The 25,348-nt window shown below is 43.4% G+C and overlaps 1 protein-coding gene across 1 annotated transcript in view; it reads left to right on the top strand.

The window, feature by feature from the left end:
- Positions 1–24,826, top strand: part of LOC120867977 (phospholipid-transporting ATPase FetA-like) — a 66,384-nt gene extending 41,558 nt beyond the window's left edge. Inside the window, exons 12-26 of the mRNA XM_040246884.1 lie at positions 5,476–5,488; positions 5,895–6,060; positions 7,973–8,161; positions 8,869–8,984; positions 13,698–13,862; positions 16,228–16,339; positions 16,734–16,839; positions 17,204–17,351; positions 17,870–18,053; positions 19,661–19,884; positions 21,145–21,228; positions 22,547–22,792; positions 22,964–23,102; positions 23,881–24,011; positions 24,107–24,826. Of these exons, the coding sequence (XP_040102818.1) occupies positions 5,476–5,488; positions 5,895–6,060; positions 7,973–8,161; positions 8,869–8,984; positions 13,698–13,862; positions 16,228–16,339; positions 16,734–16,839; positions 17,204–17,351; positions 17,870–18,053; positions 19,661–19,884; positions 21,145–21,228; positions 22,547–22,792; positions 22,964–23,102; positions 23,881–24,011; positions 24,107–24,298 (2,215 nt within the window). The 3' untranslated portion in view covers positions 24,299–24,826. The remainder of the gene's footprint in view (positions 1–5,475; positions 5,489–5,894; positions 6,061–7,972; positions 8,162–8,868; positions 8,985–13,697; positions 13,863–16,227; positions 16,340–16,733; positions 16,840–17,203; positions 17,352–17,869; positions 18,054–19,660; positions 19,885–21,144; positions 21,229–22,546; positions 22,793–22,963; positions 23,103–23,880; positions 24,012–24,106) is intronic.
- Positions 24,827–25,348: the final 522 nt, after the last annotated feature.

A 25,348-nucleotide genomic window follows, 5' to 3' on the forward strand; every position in this document is an offset into this window, starting at 1 on the left:
GTCCTGTGGCCACTACTGAGTTTTCCAAATTTGCTGGCATATTGAGTGCAGTACTTTCACAGCATCATCTTTCAGGATTTGAAATAGCTCAACTGGAATTCCATCACCTCCACTAGCTTTGTTCGTAGTGATGCTTTCTAAGACCCACTTGACTTCACACTCCAGGATGTCTGGTTCTAGATGAGTGAGCACACCATTATGATTATCTGGGTCATGTTCTTTTTTGTACAGTTCTTCTGTGTGTTCTTGCCACCTCTTCTTAATATCTTCTGCTTCTGTTAGGTCCATACCATTTTTGTCCTTTATTGAGCCCATCTTTGCATGAAATGTTCCCTTGGTATCTCTAATTTTCTTGAAGAGATCTCTAGTCTTTCCCATTCTGTTGTTTTCCTCTATTTCTTTGCATTGATTAGTGAGGAAGGCTTTCTTATCTCTCCTTGCTATTCTTTGGAACTCTGCATTCAAATAGGTATGTCTTTCCTTTTCTCCTTTGCTTTTCGCTTCTCTTCTTTTCACAGCTATTTGTAAGGCCTCCCCAGACAGCCATTTTGCTTTTCTGCATTTCTTTTTCTTGGGGATGGTCTTGACTCCTGTGTCCTGTACAATGTCACAACCTCCGACATAAAAAGTAATAAAGTTCTGACACATGCTACAACATGAATGATTCTTGAAAACTTTATGCTATGTGAAATGAGCCAGACAAAATAGGAAATAGTGTATCATTCTACTTGTATGAAACATCTAGAATAGGCAAATTTATAGAGGCAGAAAGCAGATTAGAGGTTACCAGGGGCTGGAATAAGGGAAAGTAAGGAGTTTCTGTTTAGGATGCTGAAAAAGTTTAGGAAATATATAATGGTGAGTGTTGCACAACATTGTGAATGATACTAATTTTTTAACTAGAAAATGGTTAAAATGAAAAGTTATGTTATATATCTTTTACCACAATAAAAAAAAATGCAAATCCTTCTTTAAAACCTTTGCCAAGTGTGTCCTCTGTTTCCTTACCAACAGGTGATGTCTGTGACAAAAGCGGACCTAGGACGGAAGTCTCGAAGGTGAGTGTTTACAGCTCCCTGTGAAGTGCATGCAGGAGCTGAGCGAGGCTGTGCTTTACAGCAGCATCTTCAGTACAGACTGGGACTCCCCAAGCCCCTGAAATACCCCATCTGTCATTGGCCCCGTAATATCAGAATGCATTATGGAAATAACCTCTGTTTATTTGAGCAGATTTGGGTTTGTGTTTTTAAATGAAAATAGCTTTTTATAAGAAGGTTATTATGTATATGCTGCTGCTGCTGCTGCTAAGTCGCTTCAGTCGTGTCCAACTCTGTGCGACCCCATAGACGGCTGCCCACCAGGCTCCCCCGTCCCTGGGATTCTCCAGGCAAGGACACTGGAGTGGAGTACCATTTCCTTCTCCAGTGCATGAAAGTGAAAAGTGAAAGTAAAGTCGCTGAGTCGTGTCCGACTCTTGGCAACCCCATGGACTGCAGCCCACCAGGCTCCTCCAAATGATATATAAATATTTTTAAAGTCAAGAATGTCTGAAGAAGCCAGCAAAGGGATAAATCCTTGAGCTCATAAAAATGATCTAGGACAGCAAATGAATAGTGGTTTAAGATACTTTTTTGGAAGACATTACATTACTCGAGAATAAATTCTAGTTTTGCGTATAAGTATTACTTGTTTTCTCAACAGTACTATTAAAATTCCTTTAAAACATTTACTTACTTATTAGTAAATAAATAAATAAACTGAAAATAGCTTTCTTGGGTTTTTTTCTGTTTAAAAAAGTTATCTGTGCTCATAATAAAAGAAATTCAAACAATATTGAAATGTATGAAGAAGAAAGTTAAAAATGATTTAGTCTCATTTAGATGACCAGTGTCAAATTTGGGAGTATTTATCTTTTCAGATGCTTTTCATGTGTATATATACACACATATACATCTGGTCTGATAGGTAAGTAAGTAGGAAGGAAGGCTGGATGGATCACAGCATCCATGCTGTTTTCAGCCTCTTTTTATTCATCAGACACAGTATACATTGTGGCCCTCCTTCCATGTCCATATATTTAGTAAATTTATGTCTACATCTATATCATTTTGAATGACTGTCGTATCCAGATATATCGATGTATCTGTTTTTTTAATTTTAATTGGAGGCTAATTACTCTACAATATTATATTGGTTTTGCCATACATTGACATGAATCTGCCATGGGTGTACATGTGTTCCCCATCCTGAACCCCCTCCCGCCTCCCTCCCCATCCCATCCCTCTGGGTCATCCCAGTGCACCAGCCCCGAGCATCCTGTATCATGCATTGAACCTGGACTGGTGATTTGTTTCACATATGATAATATACATGTTTCAATGCCATTCCTCCAAACCACCCCACCCTTGCCCTCTCCTACAGAGTCCAAAAGACTGTTCTATATATCTGTGTGACTTTTGCTGTCTCACACACAGGGTTATCATTACCATCTTTCTAAATGCCATATATGTGCGTTAGTATACTGTATTGGTGTTTTTCTTTCTGGCTTACTTCACTGTGTATAATAGGCTCCAGTTTCATCCACCTCATTAGAACTAATTCAAATGTATTCTTTTTAATGGCTGAGTAATACTCCATTGTGTATATGTACCACAGCTTTCTTATCCATTCATCTGCTGATGGACATCTAGGTTGCTTCCATGTCCTGGCTATTATAAACAATGCTGCGATGAACATTGGGGTACACGTGTCTCTTTCAATTCTGGTTTCCTCGGTGTGTATGTCCAGCAGTGGGATTGCTGGGTCATAAGGGAGTTCTATTTCCAGTTTTTTAAGGAATCTCCACACTGTTCTCCATAGTGGCTGTACTAGTTTGCATTCCCACCAACATTGTAAGAAGGTTCCCTTTTCTCCACACCCTCTCCAGCATTTATTGTTTGTAGGCTTTTGGATCGCAACCATTCTGACTGGCTTGAAATGGTACCTCATTGTGGTTTTGATTTGCATTAGAAAGTGGATTCTTAACCACTGGACCACTAGGGACATTCTTTCCTGTGCCACTTATAAACTACTACTTTTTCTCCCTCATATAATCTTTCTTCCTGTGATACAACGTGTTGTGATGCTTTCTGGCTATCCTCCTCTCTCTTCCTTTCGTTGACATTTACAGATCTCCTGGCTTCTCCACTTCATCCTGAGGACTTTGCACCTTTTTCATGTTTGCCCTCTCTGCCAGTCCCTGCTGTCATCTTGGTGGTATTGGTTTCTTTATGGGAGATCTAGCACCATAGATGCTTTCAGGTGTCTGAAAGAATTTATCTTTCAGATTACTTCTTGGACTCAAAAAAAAATCTGTATCATCCATTTCTGGGTCATCATGTCACCATCCAGAATTGTGCTATGAAACTGTGAACTCCCTTGTCATGATATCTGGTCACAAACCTATTCCTCCAGTTTTCTTCGTACTTGACTCCTAGTATAACTGCTTTCTTATCCTAGGAAGATTTACAAACTCTCTGTTCTCCTTTTTCTCCAGTCTGTCAATCCCTTGTGACTTTGCTTCCTTTCCCCCATCTGTACCCAAGATCATGAGCATCTTCAACACCTCCCTTTTTTTCCCCTCTTTGATCTCCCAATAAATTTCAATCTTGAATTAATCAAGCCATCTACGCTTCTCTGTTTCTAATCTCAGAATGCTAAGTACTTTTTGGAGATCACAAAACCTTTACAAATTCAGAGACTCCAACTTCTTTTGGGTTTCCAGTGCCGATTGGATAATTTTTTGATGTATTTATGGTCATTTTAATTCTTAATTCTTTTTATTAGCTATTCCCAAATTCACCACCCTCAGGCTTTCTACCACATCTCACTCCCTTCTCCCCCAGGGCTCTATTATTGTACCTCTTTTTCCATCTTTATAGTATCATGTTTTTACTGACCTTACTGCCTACTTACTAATGAACTCCAAATCCATGCATCCAGGAACCCTTTTTATCTCCCTGCCCTTTCATGACCAAGGCTAAAGATATCCTATGATAACTATAGCTGTGTCACAGCATCTCAAAGAGCTTCCTCAATTCATTACTGCATCATCTACCCTCTTTTCTAAATTCATTTCCTCTTATCTGGTTTCCATCCTTTCGTCTGGGACTTGGATTTGCCATTCAGTCTTATTCAACTGAATGTTTGACTTCCAATTTCAGAGTAATTCATGAATAATACCTCTTAAATCATGCTGTACTGCGGCTCCAAACCATCCCTGCCCCAGTCTTGTACCCAACTAGGTCCGATGTTTTCAAACATTACTTGTCTGTAACAGGAGATTAGAAACTAGCTCAGATCTCTTACCTGAGCTTCAAAACTATATGTACCTGCTTTCGTTACTACCTGTATGCCCTTTAGGTGTCCCCAGGTCAAGTTGTCAAAAACATTTTCAAACCATGCCCTGAATTTAATATTTATTTTGTCACTACTTCATGATTTCTCTTGTGAATTACTGAGTGGCCTACTAACTGGTCTCCCAGCCTCCTGTCTTGCTATTTCCAATATATTCTTCATGGTGCTACCAGAGGACTATCTGATCATACGACTCTCAGCATAAAATTGCTGTGGTTCCCTATTGCATATAATATGATAATGCAGGATCTGCTTCATACCTACCTCTCCAACTTCTCTCTCATCACTCACCAGCTTCTAGTCTCAAAGAATGTACAGTACAAGAGCCCAGTTCTAGAAAAGCCTCAGAGGATGCTATGTAATGAGTTATCTTAAATTACTGAACCCACAAACTTACCAGAACTTGCAATTCTGTGTTTGGCCAGGTCTAGAACTTGGCTCTGGATCTGACCATACGCTCTTACTATCATGACAAAAAACCCTCTAGATGAGACATAGAAAAGAGCCAGTATAGACCGCTGCAGACTACTGTTTCCCCAACTTAGCACCAAGCAGGACAGTTGTGTCTGTACTTGACACATTGGCGCCTAGCCCAGTTCTGGTGTAATAGTACCACAACTACGAAAAACTGGTTATATATCCTTGAGAGTTCTGGTATGGCCTGGAGAAGTCTGTTAACAACACTGCACTCCAGGGTAGGCATAAGAGAGTCTTGAGACCAAACTGAGCCAGAAAAGAATGTTTACCCAAGGTGGCTACCAGCAGCCTACCTGAAATGAATGACAGTCAGCGTTTAAAGGAGCCCAGCCCATAGCCAAGAAAATGGTAGTGAATATTAGGTCTAAAGATTGAGGCAAGATCAATAACCTTGAGGACTAGAGGCAGGAAGGAATCAGGGGTGCTGATGGGTCAAGTAAAATGGTTCACAATTAAGTCTGTGAGTGAGAAGTCTACACTGAAGCTTCCTTGATATACATCCTTGCCTCTGTCTTGTACTATTCCTCTCTACCCCTCTTGTGGGCTAAAATAGGAATAGTGGAACACAGGGATATCATTGTACCTTACTCCTTCCCTCCCCAGCTCCCCAAAGCAGGTAGAGGACAGCTAGAGACAAGACTCAACCATTTACTCATAGGGAGCAGTTACCCTCTTGTATCCTCAGGTTTGATTTGTCATGGATTTGGGACTTGGAAGAATAGAGCCTGAAGATGCCCATTGATCATTTAGGACAGCTGGAGTTGAAAGGGGGCAAGAAGGGTCTGCCAGGCAGTGCTCAGCTTCTCTCCTGTGTGATGGATCTTTTCTGAGTGAATGGATGGTCCAGGTCAGAGTACAGAGGCCTCAGAAACCAGCACAGGATTTCTCTCACTTATCTTGCTTTTCTTTTCCCATCCTCCTGAGAGTTCTCATCACATCCCAGAAATTGCCCCTGAATCAATTCACCTTCTATAAAGTATCAAGCTGCTGTTGAGAAGTTCATTCTGGCTTATGTGTTCCAGAAAAGAGAAAAGGTTGACTTCTCCTACAACAAACTGGCTGATCCTAAGTTTTCATTTTATGACAAGACTTTGGTCGAAGTGGTGAAAAGGGGAGATCACTGGGTACATTTGTTTTTCCTGTCACTCTCATTGTGTCATACCGTGATAGCAGAAGAGAAAGTAGAAGGTAAGTAATCGTGAGGCCTCATTGACTGAGAATATGTCGAGTCTAGGCTGATTTGGGGGTGGGGGTTGATATCGTTTGTAATGGCTTAATCTAAGAAAGAACTTTGTAATAGGGAGAGTTGTCCAGCAATGGGATGGATAGTCAAGGTAAGTAGTGAGCTCCTAGTCCCTGGATATATTCAAGTTAGAAAACAACATCTTGATCTTAAAGAAGATTGAGTCATTAGATAGGGGTCAAACTTGATGCTATCTGGGGAACTTGAGATTCTCTAATGTTCTGTCACAGAGTTTGTCTAATTTATTGCCCAGATCAACCCCACTACCTCTGACAAGACTTCCTAAAGGATGAGTTGTCATCTTCTTGTTGCTTCACAATTTAAATGTATCCCCATATACCCTAACTTCTTCAGTCACCAAATACAACGTCATCCATGAATTTACTGAAATCTTTTTTAGAAATAATGAGAAATTACTGATTTTAAATTAAAAGACTTTTTTCTTAACCAACAAGAATTTAGGCAGCCAAGTAAATCACATCTTTTAAAGTCAATATAATTGACTTAATAGAATACTACCGTGAGTAACACCTTATATTTTTATATCACTTTATAATTTTACAAGTTGCTTTCATTTATTTTACCTCTCACAGTCTTCAAGACAGCCCTCTGCAGAATAAGAAGAATGATCCTTGTTTTATAGTGAAGTAAGCTGAAGCTAAAAGAAATTAAGTGACTTGACTAAAATCCTGTAGCTAAGAAAGGCAAACATGGGATAAGAACCCAAATCTTGTGTCATCTGGCCCCATAAGCTCCCATCCCACCAAGGCCTCTCCAGGTCTGAGGATATAGCAATAAATTGCTATGACTTGAAGCATATTTGATCTTACCTTTGTTTACTTCCTTGAGTGACAAGGTAGGAAACACACAAGAAAATAGTCTTATTATCCCACAGACACATTTTATGTCTGACCTAAAATTATACTGCCTTGTCTACATCATTCCCAAGTATAATATTTTGGTGGTGCATAATTGTTTTTCAAAATTAAATTGGCCTTCAAAAGAGAAATAATCCAAAATATAGCTCAGGTTATGGGGATATCCTAAAAGAAGAGTTCCAGAAATGTCTTGAGTAATATCAGGTTGAAAGATTGATTCAACAGAGTAAATCATTTAGCTTCCCAGGATGAGAGTTTCAAAGGCGACAGTACTCATTCATATATATTTTTTAATTGTATACTAAACCATCAGTCTTGTTACCCCCTGTAGCAGTGTTCATCAAAGTGCAGCCAGTCTTATGCAGGAGCACTTTACCTGCATAGACCCATCTGCCTGGGACTCACTCAGGAGATTTGTTAAAATTCAATTTCCTGGGCTGTCCTCCCAGATTTTGTGATTCTGGATTCAGTAGTTTGGGTTAGACCCAGAAACCGTCTTTTTTTTTTTTTTTTTAATTTATTTATTTTAATTGGAGGCTAATTACTTTATAATATCGTATTGGTTTTGCCATACATCAACAAGAATCCGCCACGGGTGTACACGTGTTCCCCATCCTGAACCCCCCTCCCACCTCCCTCCCCATACCATCCCTCTGGGTCATCCATTTTTAACAACCTCCTGAGCCACCTTTACCTTCTTGGCAAGTAGCTACCTGTTTTGTTTGTGTACATGTACTGTGTACCTCTATAATACTAACTCAGGTCTGTGAAATGAGGTGAAAATATTAGAAAGAAAAAAGAAACTGACCTGTTCTATGCAACCTGGCCTTTTAGGGCCAGACCTATGAGGAAATTTTGAAGAAAGATGCCCCTCCTGGGCTCCATCTTTATGTCAGCCACTTGGAAGACAGTCTAACTTCTGGGTGGACTTCATCCACACGTCTCTATGGGCTCTGGCTCTCCTCTTGTCTCCTGCTAGGTGAGCTGGTTTACCAGGCTCAGTCCCCAGATGAAGGTGCCCTGGTCACTGCTGCCAGGAACTTTGGCTTTGTATTCCGTTCCCGCACATCTGAGACAGTCATGGTAGTTGAAATGGGGAAAACGAGAATCTACCAACTGCTGGCTATCTTGGACTTCAGCAATATGCGCAAGAGGATGTCAGTTATTGGTGGGTGCCCCTCCTTGTCAGTCTTTTCCCCTTCTTTGTCTTTCATATACATTCATACATTGATTTTTCTTTTCTGTCTGCACACAAATATTTTCTCTCACCCACATGCCATTTCCAAGACACTCTTGCCGCAAATACAAACACAGCCATTCCCACTTTCTCTCTCATAATTCTTTATATTTCCTTCTATACACATATATAAGCTTAACAACCACATGCTAAGCCCCTTATTTAGTGATCCTGAATAGTGACTTGTCATAACTTTCAAAGCCAAGATAAGAATGGAGAATAAACTCATAAAGCCTGAACTTGGAATGAGAAATGGGGGTGGACATTATGGGGGAAATTCATACTATCTTGCTCTTAGTTTGGGCCTCAGACTGAAGAGGAAGGTCACTTTTATTCCTTGGTCCTCACTAGGTATGGGCCTTGGTCTGGAACTTGGACTTGAGAAGCTAAATGTGATTCTGTATCAGTCTTCCATAGGTGATGTTGAACCCATGGAAAAACTGGTCCCAAAAGATCTTCTCTCACATCTCACCAGCCCTCACCATTCACCCTGTGTGACCACTCACTGAGTGCTTAGCCTCCCATGGTATCAGAAAGAGACATCATGGGAACAGCCTTCTGCCACCCCTCAGTGGCTGCAACATGTTCTTGTGACAATGGACCCATGTGGTTACTTTGCTTACTTTGCTTATTTTCAGTGAAGACACCTGAGAATCGCATACTGTTATTCTGCAAGGGTGCAGACACGATCCTCTGTCAGCTCCTCCATCCATCCTGTAGATCCCTCAAAGACGTAACCATGGACCATTTAGATGTAAGTGTTCAGGTTGCGGGGCAAGAGAGCAGCAGGTGGCTCTGTGTATCTGGATATGTGTCCGCACGTGTGTCCCCGAGTCAGCGTGTTTCAGTATGAGGTAGATTGGTATCTGTGTCTCTTTAACTGATAGAAGAGTAAAAACTACCTCCTTCTGTGGGATTCTCGTTGACCATGTTGCCAGCTTCTGCAGTGAGGAGTTGGATGGGCCAGGAGCCCAGGGGGCATGATGAGAATGTGTTGTAGGAACATTTACTACAATCAGGACAGTTCACTCTGTGATTCCTGGCCCAGTCATGATAGGAACAGACTGCTTTTAGGTATGGAGCAGAAATCACCAGGCCTGGACTGCGTAGGTGACTGTGTGACACCATCCTCTGTTATTTATAGGGTTGGAATCCCCACGGGTACCTACCTGCCCCACTCCACTTGCACCTTCTGGGATTTGAGACATAACAGAGAGAATGGCTCCAGTTTGCTAACATTAGAAAGGAAAACCATATTCATGCTCACTGAGGTTTCTACCCCTAAACCTGGATATATCAAGGGTTGGAGGTGGGGATAGGACAAGGGATGTGATTGGGGGAAGAGGCAGATCAGAGAATATTTTAAGGAAGAAATAGTTTCGAGGAAATGCTATTTTATTAGGACATTTTGGCATGGCCCTATATTAACACATAGTCGGAAATCAGAGAACAAATTGTCAATAGGCACATGAAAAGATGTTCAATGTCATAGCCATCAGGGGAAAGCAAATCAAATCACAAGATGCTACTTCACATCACTAAGACAACTAAAATCAAACAGGTGACCAGATAATAATGAGTACTGCCAAGGATATAGAGAAATTGTAACCTGTACACATTGCTGATGAGAATGTAAATTGGTGCAGCCATTTTGGAAAACAGCCTGGCAATGGCAGTTCCTGAAAAAGTTAAGCACAGAGTTGTCATATGACCCAGCAGTTCCCCTCCTAGGTATATTCCCAAGAGAAAGGAAGACTTACATTCACACAAAAACGTGTACACTAATGCTTATAACAGCATGATTCATATAGGAACCACCCGGATCCCCATCAGTGGATGAATGAGTAAATAAAATGTGATAAATCTGTACAGTGAATGCTATTCAGTCACAGAAGGGAGTGACATACTTAGTACATGCTACAGTGTGTAGCATGATAAATCTTGGAAATACTATGCTAAGTGAAAGAAGCCAGGCACAAAGGGCCAGTATTTTATGATTTCATTATATGAAATGTACAGAATAGGCAAATCTGTAGAAGAGAAAGTAGATTAGTGGTTACCAGGGGCTATAAGAAAAGGGAATGGGAGTGACTGCTAATAGGTAATGGGGTTTCATCATCTCAGAGATGATGAAAATGTTTGGGATTAAGATAGTAGTGATGGGTGCACAACTTTATCAGTATATATACATAGGAAGTGAAAGTTGCTGAGTCATGTTCGATTCTTTGTAACTCCATGGACTACACAGTCCATGGAATTCTCCAGGCCAGAATACTGGAGTAGATAGCCATTCCCTTCTCCAGGGGATCTTCCCTACCCAGGGATCGAACCCAGGTCTTCCACATTGCAGGTGTATACATATATATACATATACATTATATTATACATAATTGTGTACTTAATTGTATACCTATATATTACACTTAATTATGTACTTTAATAGGGTGATTTTTATGGTACATAACATTGTATCTCCAGTTTTTGAAAAAAACCACTGACGTGTCCCTCATAGTACAACTCTCATACTGGTTTCCTGAGGTTACAGTTTTGTTTCTTCAGTGTGTGTGTGTGTGTGTGTGTGTTATAGGCTACTCTGAAAACCTCCTTTATCTTTTAACCGTCCAGAGCTACATGAATTAGGGTATCTTCTCAGCATTTTCACAGACTGGATTCAAAGGGGAATCATAAAACCATTTCAGATCTTTTGGCCTGTAACCAACGTTAACAGATACCCATAGTGGAGCCTGACTACATTAGTCTATTAACCACTGAGGATATTCTGTAAGAGTCAAGTTCCAGAAACCCATTCATGCAGAAGCACAGCTCCAAGCCCTCTAAGACAGGAATTCAGCAAACAGATCACACAAAACAAGCAGCAGTCAGGACCCCAGAACCCCAATTTGCCCCTCACAAGGGAAAAGAAAAACATACAAGTAAGAGATATGTAGGAAATAATGTTAAGGATAGACTGCTAAAGTATTTGTTGAATGGATTAAGAATCTGTCAATGTATTGTTAAGCTTGCCAAGTCCTCTTATCAGTACACCATGCAAGATCAATTTCTGCCATATCTCTTCCTTCCTTTTTTAAATGGCTGATGTATACTTTTAATTCCTGAATATATATGTGCATATATGTACTTATGTTATTGAGGTAAAATTCATATGTAACATTAAGTAAGTTTTAGGCATGCACATTATAATTTGATACTTGCATATACTTCAAAGCGATCACCACTTTGTCTTGTTATCACCCATCCCCGTCAGTTGACCCCCTTTCACCCCCCAACCCCTTTCCCCTCTAGTAACCCCCAATCTGTTCTCTTTACCTATGAGTTTGTTTTTGTTTTGTTTGTTCATTTGTTTGTCTTTTAGATTCCACATATGAGTGAAATCATATGGTGTCTGGTCTTTATCTGATTTAATACTGTGAAGGTCCATCCATTTGTCACAGATAGCAAGATTTCTACTTTTTATGAGTGTATGGTGTTCCACTCATCAGTGGACACTTTAGGTTGTTTCCATGTCTTGACTGCTGTAAATATTTCTGCAGTGAACATAAGGGTGCATGTATCTTTCTGAATTAGTGATTTCATTTTATTTGGATAAATATAAATACCCAGAAGTGGAATAGCTGGATCTGGATCATATGGTAATTCTATTTTAAATTATCAAAAAGACAAGAAATAACAAGGGTTGGTGAGGGTGTGGAGAAAACGGAACCTTCATACACTGTTGGTGGGAATATAAACTGGTGCAACCATTAGGGAAAGCACTATGAAGATTTTTCCTTTGTAAGAAATCTCTTGAGATCACCTCTCAGCCTTTTTTATAGCTTCACCTATCAACAGTAAAGAGATTTAAGAGAGAGGATTCTTGGGACTTCCCTGGTGGTCCAGTGGTTAAGACTCTGCAATCTCAGTGCAGGGGACCAGGGGTTCAACTAAATCTCACATGCTGCAACTAAGACTAGGCGCAGCCAAATAAGTTAATTAATTTTTCAAAGAGATAGGATTCTCTACAGATATTCCTGGATGTTATTTTTATCTGACAGCTAACATGAAGTACTCAGGAGTTATACACAGAACTAATAACAAAATATCAAGGTGATAAATTCTGTTTCTCTTTGGTCTTATGATGCCAAAGTGAATTATTTTAAAGCTCAAATTGTTATTCATTTGCAGTTCTCAACACACAAAGTCTGCTTCTAACCCACTTTCAGTTAGATATGGATTGTTCCCCAAACTACCCACACTGTCACCTTGCTTTCCTTGTAACCAAGAGTATACTTCTGCAAGATAGTTGTGGTTAGTTAAGATACATTAGGGGAAGGCAATGGCAACCCACTCCAGTACTCTTGCCTGGAAAATTCCATGGATGGAGGTGCCTGGTAGGCTACAGTCTATGGGGTCACGAAGAGTCAGACACGACTGAGCGACTTCACTTTCACTTTTCACTTTCATGCATTGGAGAAGGCAATGGCAACCCACTCCAGTGTTCTTGCCTGGAGAATCCCAGGGACGGGGGAACCTGGTGGGCTGCCGTCTATGGGATTGCATAGAGTCAGACACGACTGATGCGACTTAGCAGCAGCAGCAGCAGCAGTAGCAGGATACATTGGTGGCCAAAGAACAAAAGGTACTAACTTACCCAGAGGGCATTTCAGCAGTGGCCTCATTAGCATTCTTGGATATGACTAATCAGCTGAGCCAACCAGCTGTAGGTGATGGTGATGGTTTAGTTGCTAAGTCATGTCTGACTCTCTGCAACCCCATGGACTGCAGCCTACCAGGCTCCTCCCTGTCCATGGGATTTCCCAGGGAAGAATGGGAGTGGGTTGCCATTTCCTTCTCCAGGGCATCTTCCCAAACCAGGGGATGAACTCGCGTCTCCTGTTTGGGCAGGTGGATTTTTTACCACTGAGCCACCTGGGAAACCAACCAGCTGTAGACAGATACACGAATTTGCTATTTAAGATGCCCACTGAATACTTGATGAAGGAAGGCAGGGAGAAACGAAAATAAATGAATGTATGCTTGTAAAAAAAAAAAAAGTAACACCCTTATTTTTTATAAAAATTCCTTTTTACTTTATTACTCCCTTCTTTCTCATATTATAAACATCATTATCTTCTGTGTGGAGGGTGAATTAACTATCCCAATTTTAGAAGAAATCTGAAGGCTTCATTCTTTACCATGGTCACAGCAAACTACCTAACCATAGGTAGAAGTTAGAATCTTCTGTCTCTCAGAAGTATTCTCGGACTTTATACCCAGCTATGCTGGCCTTATCTTTAGGACATCAGACTGAGCAAACAGGTGTTTTCTAGTTAGGCTAGGTAGTAGCCCTGTGATACTAGGCAATAAACCCTCTCTTGCGGGCAGAGGGAGCCTATGGGGCTAGTCTGTTATTCCTTGACTCAGCCCTAACTCAGCCCAAGTCCACTCAGTGCACACACATGTCTTCCAGGATTTTGCCAGTGATGGCCTTCGCACCCTCATGGTGGCCTACCGAGAACTGGACAGTGCATTCTTCCAGGACTGGAGCAAGAAGCACAGTGAAGCCTGCTTGTCTTTGCAGAACCGGGAAGATAAAATATCGATTGTCTATGAAGAGATTGAAAGAGACCTTATGGTTAGTGTGTGAAAATCAGGGACAGATTGGGGGCAGGGGAGCAGTTGGGAGACTGAACAAGGACTCTGAGAATGGCTTCCAGCAAATCATAGGTTCAGGCTGTCTCTGGATACTGGAATCCAAGCTGACTCAGGATATTGTGGATCTTTGAAATCCATAAATAATTAAAAATGCATTGGTTGTAAATTTCATCTTTCTGGCAGTGTTTCTTATCCCAAAGATGTCCACAGAAGCTAAGTAATCTGGAAGAAATCAAGGTCTGAATGATGTACAAATTAGATAATCCAGAATTAATTGATGGAATAATCAAGACAATAGTATTCACTCTTTCATTCAACAATATTTTATTAAGTGCTGTGCCAGGTACTGTTTTAAGCCCTGAGAATGTAGTAGTAGACAAAACAGACCAAAAAGTAATATATATACATAGTATGTTAGGTGGTGACAGTTCTGTGGAAGAAAATAAAGCCAGGAAGAAAGGTTGGGAGTATCAGCACATGCATGTGTGTGTGTATTATAGAAGACAGAGCATAACTGCTATTTTTAAAAAGGCACTTGGTCTTCACTATGAAAAAGACATCTGAGCAGAGATTTGAAGAAGGTGCAAGCCAAGCAGATCTCTGGGGAGTCAGTTTTCCAGAAAGAAGGAATAGTAACAGCAAGGACCCTGAAACAGGAGCAGACCTAATTTGTTAGTTGAAGAGCAAGGCAGCTGATGTGACTGATACAGTGTAAGCAAGGAGGAGAGATTAAAAGGACCTGAAACAGAGACGCAGTAGCAGGTCTTGACAGGCTAGTATAAAGACTTACATGAGACATGGAAAACCACTGAAGAGCTCAACCAGAGGAGCGATGTGATAACTTTTACAGTGATTAGTCTGACTGCCATGTGGGGATTATGCTGTAAAGGAGCAAGTGCAGACACAGGGAGACCAAGTAGAAAGTAACTGCAGTAGTACCAGAGAGAAATGATAATGGCTTGGATCAGATAGAGGTAGCGGAAGTGGTGAGAAATGGTCAAATTATGTACATTCTTAAACAGTAGAACCAGCAGAATTTGCTGGTGGATTATAGAATATGATAAAAGAAGTTAAGGATGACCCCAAAATTTTTGTCCAGATTGATACAGGCTCTGCTGTAAAAAGAGAAATTGCTGTGGTCTAGTGGTTAAGAATTCATCCACCAGTGCAGGAGACGTGGGTTCAATCCCCGATCAGGGAAGATCCCACACTCCATGGAGCAACTAAGCTCCTGTGCCACAACTACCGAGCCTGTGCTCTAGAGCCTGGGAGCCACAACTGTTGAGCCCATGCGTTACAGCTACCAAAGCCTGCCTGCCCTAGAGGCCATACTCCTCATCGAGAGAAGCTGCTGCAGTGAGAAGCCTGCACACCACAACTAGAGAAAAGCCCAGACAGCAGTGAAGACCAGCATGGCCAAAAATAAACAAATAAAATTATTTTCGTAAAAACAAGAGAAATTGCTGTTACCAAATGGGAAAATTTAGAGATGCCAAAGGTCACAAATCTCCTTCCATGGTTAGCTCTGTGGTTAGTGTTTCTAGTCTGTCCTTTTAGAGGCCCAGCAGCAATCAGTCAGTAGTTTGTCCATCTGTCAGTTCCTCAGACTCAGTGTTGGTGCCCATCCCTGTGGTCAGTAGGATATCATGGAGAAGAAGGCATGGTGTGGACCAACATGCTTTTGATCTAGTGTGGGAAAGGCCTTGAAAACCTTAGAAACTCTCAGTAGATACAAACAAATGAAGTTCATCCAAACTCTTTTAGAGCTGGAAAACTAGAGTTGGATTTGGGCATCCCTTGTCTGAGACATACCACTTTTGGAGACCAAAGCCAGGAAACGTGCTCTGAAAACAAGGGAGAGGGAAAAGTGTGTTGAGAAACAGAGGGTTTAGAAGTGGCACAAAGCTTCATGTACGACTTAGTCAGTCTTTTCCCTCTTTGATTCCTTATATTCTGTTTCTAAATTTGATGTCAGTGTGTGATTGAAGAAGTGTGTCTGTTGAAGGGCAGAAGGTCGTGAGTTTTATGCCATTGAGGCCCTCATGCCAGGACAGAGCCAGCTTACTAAAGAGGATACTAAGGTGCCAGTCAAGTTGTTGGGTACCACTAAATGCTGGGAAAGATTGAAGGCAGGAGGAGAAGGAGGTGACAGAGGATGATGGTTGGATGGCATCGACTCAATGGATATGAGCTGAGCAAACTGTAGGAGATAGTGAGGGACAGGGAGGCCTGGCGTGCTGCAATCCATGGGGTCACAAAGAGTCAGATATGACTGAGCAACTGATCAACAACAAAATGCCATGAGTCTCTTCCTTTTCCTCTCTCACTGATATCTCTGTTCGAAGCTGTTAGGGGCCACAGCCATAGAAGACAAGCTGCAGGATGGAGTACCTGAAACAATCCTCACCCTGAACAAAGCCAAAATTAAAATTTGGGTTTTAACTGGAGATAAGCAAGGTAAGGGGAGTTCCTTGCCTGACCAATGCTACAGCCTAAATATATCTCAGTCCCCCCATAAAATCTAGCATAGAAACGGGCACAGTACTATTCAAGGAAGTATATCCAGATTGCCTGGAGAAGTGAGTACAGACTGGAATTGCTTTAAGTAATAAGGAAAGCTTCCTAGAGGAAGCTAAACCAGAATGATCCTAGTTATTGATTGATAACTTACAAGTCTGTCCTGTGGATGTTTGAATATAGTCTCTACTGACTCATGAAAAACACGTTCAAATGCATCCATGGCAAATGTGGACACATGGGGTCTGCAGCCCTTGTGTCTGCACCTTATGCCTGTGAACTGTAAAGACCCCGTCCCAGCCAAATGCAACCTGTGTTCCCCCTTGCCCTGCAGAGACTGCTGTGAACATTGCCTATGCCTGTAACATATTCGAGGATGAGATGGATGAGATATTTATCATGGAAGGCAACAATGGTGAGACTGTTGGAGGAGAACTCAGGTATGAGGGAAGAACTGCCACAGCCTGTCACTGGAACCAAGCTTTCCCACCCATCTCTTCCCTCAGTATGGCTCCCACAGTACCAGAAGGGACAGAGAAGAAGTGGGGGAGGGCAAAACAAAAATCCTAAAATATCTGAGAGAATTTTGTGAAGAAGCGTTAGAGCTCAAGGAGTGTGCGGAAGTGGAGAAGTGTCGTGTGTAGATAACACGCAAGGCGGGGGCGGGTCTCAGAAGATGGTTGCGTCTGAGGCCCTGGGAGGTACTTTGCAGAGGTTCTGCATCCATTTTCACTTTGGGACACCTTTTCCTTCCTAAGCTCTAGGGCTTCCGGTCAGACATTAATCATCACTCTTGGCTTACAGGTCAGCAAGGGAAAAGATGAAACCTGGCTCTCTACTGGAAACAGACCCCGTAAACAGTTACCTCGCCACAAAGCCCCAACCACCCTTCAAAATACCTGAGGAGGTGCCCAATGGCAGCTATGGCTTAATCATCAATGGCTACAGTCTGGTGGGCAACACAGATCTACAACTCTGTTCTCTTCTTCCAAGAGACTCTTTTCCTAGGTCCAACCCACTTCAGGGAAATTTCAAGATCCTTTTGCTATTCCTTGAGTTACCCTAGTCCCCCTCCCTGTCAGACACCTTTCCCTGGCCTTCTCTAGGCAGGAGTAATGAGGAAAGAGGAGCCAAGGGCTTATTCCTTCCTTCTCCAAATTCTTCACTGATGATGTGGCCCATTACTTGAGGAAGGGGGGAACTGAGCAGAACCAGGTCCTCCAAAAGGTCTCTGGGCCTTTTAACCCAGTCAACCAATTTGACCCAGTGAGAGACTCTCATGGTTTCCCACTGGAAGCTGGGTCAGGATGCCTAGAACTGACTTGGGGGCTTGGCTTCACTGGGAATGGAGCATCTTGGGAGCAGCTCTGCCTGAGAGGGGAGAATGGAGGGGAAAGAGAGGGCCGAGGAAGGTTCTGTCCCAAGAGCTTTTGGGGCAGCCTGGAATGTAGATGTGTCCTGGTGCTGCAGGCCCACGCTCTAGAAGGAAACCTGGAGTTGGAACTGCTGCGGACGGCTTGCATGTGCAAGGGGGTGATCTGCTGCCGGATGACGCCCCTCCAGAAGGCCCAGGTGGTAGAACTGGTGAAGAAGTACAAGAAGGCGGTGACGCTGGCCATCGGGGATGGGGCCAATGATGTCAGCATGATCAAAGGCATGTGAGGGGTCGGGGGCAGTAGTGCCTAGCCATGGGCTCACCCTTTCCTTCTTCCATGGGCAAAACGGATGTGCGTGGCACTGTGCTTCTGGTTCACTCTCCTGCATATCTCCTGTATGTATTGTACATTTATACTGTTTTGCAACTTCATTCATGTTCCTCGGCACCTGAGTACCCACTTATTTATACACCATTACATATAGTCATGCACACACATTCAGACTCATGCATGTAACACTCATGCACTCAGATACCCATGGCTCCAACAAGAACACAAGCACATACTCAGAGAGCAAGCTGTGCAACCACAACACCCATCTTGTTGAGATGGCATCAAAGCCCACAGAAAGGACCCTGGGGCCGGAGTCATGGTTGGTTCCTTTCTTGAAGGCTGTAGAGTTGGGCAATGTTAGGCAGACAGCAGGGCTGCCCAACCAGGGAATTAGCTGTGCAGCCTGATCCAGGGATCTTTTCCTCTCTGAGGCATTATTCCCAAGAGCTTTCCCTAACTCCCCTGGCTAGAGAATAGCAAACTTACTGATGCTTCAGAGTAATAGAAGCGAATGGCTGACACTGGTGTTAATTTCAGCTGAACGCTGTTAGCCTCCAGCAGCTTATAGTTCTGTGAGCTGTGATCACACCTAGGGGTCTTCTAGCCCAACCTCTCTCCCATACTGAAGACACTAGCATATATGCCAGCCTCAGTTTCAACACTAGGAAGTGTTCTTGCTCTCTTTCTCCAGTTTCTAGAACTTCTTTAACTTTTAGGGCCTCAGAGGTTTTAGTTATTCTGTTAAGCAGTGTAATCGGTATGTACCAGATCAAAGAATTCAATCTCTACTACCACAGGCCAATTAAAACTTTTAGAAACTTAAGTCTTGTCTTCCATCAAGCATAAAAGTGAAAGTGTTAGTTGCTCGATGTGTCTGACTCTATGCAACCCCATGACCTGTAGCCCACTAGGCTCCTCTGTCCATGGAATTCTCCAAGCAAGAATACTGGAGTGCATAGCCATTCCCTTCTCCAGGGAATCTTCCCGACCCAGGGATTGAACCCAAGTCTCCCTTGCTTTATCCAGAAAAAGACACCTTAAGCTTCTTGAAGAACTCATTTCTTACTAACAAAGTATGTCCATCACTGTTCTCCCAACAGTTGGAGTTTAGCTCCTTAGATAAACTTAGATAAGTAAACAATGTGTTAGGTTGATATCCATCCTGAATCTTTAAGTGGCCTCAGGAGATAATAAGAAATTTTTTACCTGAGGATCTTGGCAGTAGGGAAGAGCCCAGATGGCTATAGTAAGTACAAAGACCATCAAGGACAGACTTCTACAATAATGCTAGCCATACCTGGTAATCTCGAGGGGCAGCATCCAAAACAAAGTGTGAATGAAGGGGCTATTTTCTGACTTGTGGGGGAAGGGAAATCCACTAAGGAGAAAACACTCCATTAAGTAAATACCACTTCAGCTGGGCCTACCAGTGTTTTTCAGGTGTAAAATAAGAGGTACATGAAACGTGATCTCAGCCTTAAGCGTACACTTCCCAGGCGGGGAGCCCAGAGAGCAAGCTCTTAGCCTGAGGATTCCCTGGGTTCCTTTGCAGCTGCCCACATTGGGGTCGGCATCAGTGGCCAGGAGGGGATGCAGGCCATGCTCAGCAGCGACTACGCCTTCTCCCAGTTTCGCTATCTTCAGCGTCTGCTCCTGGTTCATGGCCGCTGGTCCTATAATCGCATGTGCAAGTTTCTAAGCTACTTCTTTTACAAAAACTTTGCCTTCACGCTGGTGCACGTCTGGTATGCCTTCTACAGCGGGTTCTCTGCACAGGTAAGTGCTCAAGTGGCATTCTCCACTCTGTTCAAGTGGGTCTTCTCTAATCTTCCTCTACTTCAGCCAGTTCAGACCCTTTTTCACTTCTAGAGACCTGTGTATGACGTGGCACCATCCATCCTTTATACTCCTCACCCATGATGATCCCATCTCCTAACCCTGCACTTAACCTTAGACTTCTAAACTCTGTCCTGGCTCTGACTCAGCCTTGACTTCTACCCACAGAACTCTCCCAGAAGATATTTTCATCTTTCCCATGACATAGAGACCTAGAATTTCCAAACGTATGTAATAGAGGTTGGGGTGGTGGGGGTGAGATTCCTGGATCTGAGAGTTTTTTAGGATCCAGAGTAATCTTTATGGAACAGGCTAAGCCTCAGGAGGCCTTTGGGTCTTGCCAGATGGGCCAGTTCTGGCATTTACCTGTAGCCACACTGGGAAACACAGCTTCTCTTTATTTCTCCTTCCTTACCCAGACATACCACCCTGCCAAACACTGTTGTTGCTCTAATGAGTGTGAAATCTCCACAGAAGTGGGGAGAAGCGACCCTTAGATGTTGATGTTCTATGAGAATTCCCTTTTTCCTATAAGAAGTTTCTCAGGATTCCCAAAGAGAAACAACCTCCGGAACGGTCATCTTGGGAGATCCCTACTACCTTTGTGACCTTAGGCTCCAGGAAAACAGACCAGTCAGCAGACAATAGCGAGCTTGTCTGCCTCTAGTGTCTAGTAACACCAGTCTGGCTTGAGGGAGGTGTACGTATATGTACATGTTACTGCTGACCTCTTGTGGCTAAGAAAGAAAGTAGCCTACTGTAGGCTTATGGGTCTGTTCTGCTTGCCAGTGTTAGAAGGTGTCCAGGGTTATAGGAACTACTGAATGCCATAAAGCAGATAAAGAACACAGAGGCTTACATGCCTGGGAGTGCAGGGGTACACTCAGCGTTCTCTAGCAGCCACTCTTGGTCCTTTCCATGCAGAGAGGAGCTATACAGGTCATGGTAGAGTTGGTCTAAATCAGCCTCATCAGATTGGCCAAACAAGTGTAACGTGGCCTTGCCCCAGCCTAGGACCCAGGGACCAAACAGAGTCTGCAGTCAGCTTTCTCGGTCAGATTTCAGAAATCCAAACCATGTTCTAGGTTATCACGGTGATGGGCAGGTGGAGGGCAGAAGGGGTTCTCTTAAAGCTGGGAGGTAGAGCTGAGACTTTGGAAAAGAGAAATCTCCTAAGAAATCTCCTTGGTGTTCTTCCAGACGGTTTATGATACGTGGTTTATCACTTTCTACAACCTGATCTACACCTCCCTCCCTGTCCTGGGCTTGAGTCTGTTTGATCAGGTAAGACCAGCAACAAACCAGTCAAGGCTGAAGCCCCTGGCCCCTTGAAGAATATTCCCCAGAATGAAGAGGACAGCAGCAGCCAAGAGATAGGCTCCAAAGTCAAATGTAAATAGAGTCATTTCTAGAGCAAGGGAGGAAGCTCACCACCTAGAGAGGTATCGTTGGACAAAGTAAAGTATCCTCTGCCACAGAGAATAATCATCGGCTGTAGAAACCCAAATTTTCCTGTGTCAAGTTTTTCTTCATAGAGAGAAACACAGACATTGTGCTGTGCAGTAAATGGAGTCTGTACAAAAGTGGAAGGAAATAGTCTTTGGGGCAGGACTAGATAAATCAAGGGGCTCCAGAAAGGATAGACCCATAAAGAGATAATGGGATAAGCCAGTGCAGTGAGGCCTAGGCGAGAATCCTCAAGGCCAAGCTTGGAGTATGGGTATGATTCCTCAAATCGTAGGGAGTCAGCCTGGGGGGTACTGCCTAGTCCTCTCGGAAATTTCCCTGGGCATCGAGGGTCCTGGTGCCCTACCTCTCCCTCTTCTACCCAACCTCCAGTCCTGGGTACCTGGAATAAAAAGGGAGCCTCCAAAGAGAAATAAAGTAGCTGAAAGAGGACATCATGGGATCATGGTTCCTGGTTTCCATCAGGGTAGGAAGGAAGCTCTCCATGAAGTAGCTGCCAGCCTCAGAGCAGCAAGACGATGAGTTCTGTCATTCAGCAGTCCTGTACAGCTTCAGTGATCTAAATCTAGGGATCCACAACCTCTCAAACCAAGCCTCAATCCTTGTTACCCAGAGTTTTAGATTTAGGAGATGAAGATGGTCCCATGTCATCCTCATAGACAGTTCCCTCAGCTGAGTTCCCCAGTGGCTATGGGAATGGGAGGAGCATCGCAGAACAGAAATACCTCTAACGGGCTGACTGAATACCACTGGTCTCCTCTTGCTGCCCGCTGGCTTTTGACAGAATACTCAGCCAAAGGAACACTTAACAACTAGGGACTCATGTCCCAGTTGCCTCCCCACCCAAGCTCCAGTCCTTCCTTCCCTCTGCTCCCAATCCTAACTGCCCCCTTTCTTAACTCCCCATCTTGACCTTCTAGCTTTTTTCCACCATGTATATCCCTGCCTAGAGAGTAGGGCTTTAGAAAGGTTCTGGTCACTGCTCTGTTCTCTGGTTCCACATCTCAAGTAATCCATGAGGAATCTCCTAGGCAGCCTAACAGCAAACTCAGTGAGGGGAGAAGCCTCTACTCTGCTGGAGATGGGACCTTTGGAGAGACCCTGAGCCTTCCTCCTTACCCTCTGGTGCTTCCAGGACATGAATGAAACATGGAGCCTACGCTTCCCAGAGCTGTATGAGCCAGGCCAGCACAACCTGTATTTCAACAAGAAGGAGTTTGTGAAGTGTTTGTTGCACGGGATCTACAGTTCCTTTGTGCTGTTCTTTATCCCTATGGGGACTGTTTACAATTCAGTGCGCCAAGATGGGAAGGAGATCTCCGACTACCAGTCCTTCTCCCTGATAGTGCAGACCTCCTTGCTCTGTGTGGTCACAATGCAGGTGTGGCGGGTGGTGGGGTAAGGGTATTGCGTGGGGAGCCTGTCTGGAAGAGAGGAAGGGAAGGAGGGAGGGAAGGCAGGAAGGGAGTGTCCCCTTTTATGAAATGGGAGAAGGGAGGTGACTGACAGATCCTGAGTTGTAGACTAATGTACATAAGAGGGTGCTTTTCAGATTTCGCTGGAGACAACCTACTGGACGATGATTAGCCATATCTTCACCTGGGGTAGCCTGGGTTTCTACTTTTGCATCTTATTCTTCCTGTACAGCGATGGCTTATGCTTATTGTTCCCCGACACCTTCCAGTTCCTAGGTAATATTCTGCCCAGTGTGGCAAGGGGCTGGGGCTGGGGGTGGGAGTGTGAACCAAGTCTATTTGTTTATTAAATGTTTGCTGAGCAGCTACTGCTGTGTATTAGACTCCATGGATATAGATATGATTGAGACATGATCTCAGCCCTAAAAGGACTCAAAATCTAGCTAGGGAAAATACTTTACCTTATTAGAGTCTCTAAGATATTTTTAAGTTTCTTACCTAATTTGAGCGTTACAAGCAGACTGAGAGATAGACAGGGCAAGAATTATTGCACCACTTTAGAGACCGGAAGTTTTTTTTAATGACTCAAACCTAGGCCTCCTGATTCCCAATCAGATGTCCTTCCTACTATGACATAATGCCTTCTTAGCTCCTGTATTAATTTTCCCCTTGTTAATCTCCACTCTGATGAGGACAAAATAACAGACAGATGTTACTCTATATAACTGGTTCCTGTTTTTTGTCAAGCCACTCATTTTTCCCCTCCAAAACCCCCTATCCCATTTTTGTGTCCCGGTCAGTGCTCTAGGACTCCTAGACCCTACCCTCACTGCTGCTGCCTTGCCCGGCCTTTAGGGGGAGACAAAGACATGTGAATTCACAGTGACTGGCTACACCAAGGACCTCAGTACAGTCCTTTAGCATTTATATTATTTCTCAGGAGACTAAACCATTTCCAAATCAGTAACTTCTTTCTTTGGACTGAAGTTCAGGCTGGCAGCCCCCTCCCTCCAGGCTCTGGTCCCGCCTTCCCTTTCTGGCTCTTTGTTTACAGGTGTGGCCAGGAACACTCTGAACCTGCCACAGATGTGGCTGAGTGTTGTCCTCAGCATAATCCTCTGCATGTTGCCTGTGATTGGGTACCAGTTTCTCAAACCGCTGTTCTGGCCCGTCAGCGTGGACCAGGTGAGTGCAACAGGAATCTACCCAAATAGAATTCATGATCCTCTTAGCCTTTGCCTCTGTGGATAAAAATCCTGTCCCCCATGCTCTGACTATAGATTATTGACAGAATTCATCACTGCATGAGACATCCACTGCCATACCCAATCCGGACCAAACTGAAACACACAGCCTCTCGACGCTCTGCCTACGCATTTTCCCACAAACAGGGCTTTGGGGCCCTCATCACTTCCGGCAAGACCGTGAAGGCCAAATTGCCCAAGAGAAACAGCTCTCATTATAAAAGATAGAGGTCTTTGGGGAAGCCCCAAAGGAGGCAGTCATTGGTCTTCCTCTCTTGGATTCACGAAACTTAATAAGGAGAGACTAGAGCCCCTGGAAACCAGCATAAACTTGCGCTTCCACTCTCACTGCAGGGGCTCAGCCTCTTCATTCCCTAGAAGGCTTTGCCCAAGTAAGGCAAGGCAAAGTAAAGAAAGAGCCCCAGACATCTGTCAGAGTTACAGCATTTCAAGAAAAAGTCATGTCAGGCTTCCCCCTACCTTCCAAGTTCTAATCTGGACAACCACATGTGGAGATACCGGGTGAAGAGGGGCAATGAAAGGAAGGGAAAAGAAAAGTAAGATCTAACAATCTTTCCCATACCCAGAGCAACCATAAAATTTGCCAGGGCCCGGCACAAACATATTCACCCAGGCACCTTTACTGGGTTTATCTGAGGGATTCAGAGTAAATCTTTGCTGGCCTGGATACCAAAAGGAGACAGCTGTGAACAGTTGGTCATAAGAAGCCAAAGGAGAGTTTCTGGACCAAAAAAAGAATGGAGATTGTTCCTGCCTTGGTAGGACAGCTCAAGATTTTGCCACCCTCTCTTCTCTTTGACCCAAGAACTGACACCTTTTCAGGCATCAGAACTGGGACCGGGGAAATGCCGGGGATTTAAAAAATCTTTTCTTGAGGAACATAAGCCATAACTGGTGAACATTTGTCTTCATTCCATAAAATTATTTTGAGAAGAAATTGTATGTACTTGAGAAACTGTTTCTAATAAGTTTATAGATAAGTAATAAACTGCTTATTTTGGAGTGGAAAGATTTGCATGGTCTGTTGGGGCCCCAGTGATGGTAACTCAAGCCAAGCAATAGCATCAGTCTGTAGACTCCTGACACCTGCCCCCTTTCAAATGAGACCAGTGTTTCCCTTCCCCCACTCTTTTTCTACTCCTTTACTTCCATTCCACTTTTCTTCCCCCTGTTACTAAACTCTGTCTTGGCCTCAGCATCTTTTAACTGTATATTTATATCCTATTTGCACACCTTAAATATTCGTTCCCAAAGCTC

This window comes from Oryx dammah, unplaced genomic scaffold (assembly GCF_014754425.2).
Source record: "Oryx dammah isolate SB20612 unplaced genomic scaffold, SCBI_Odam_1.1 HiC_scaffold_1, whole genome shotgun sequence".
Lineage (NCBI taxonomy): Eukaryota > Metazoa > Chordata > Mammalia > Artiodactyla > Bovidae > Oryx > Oryx dammah.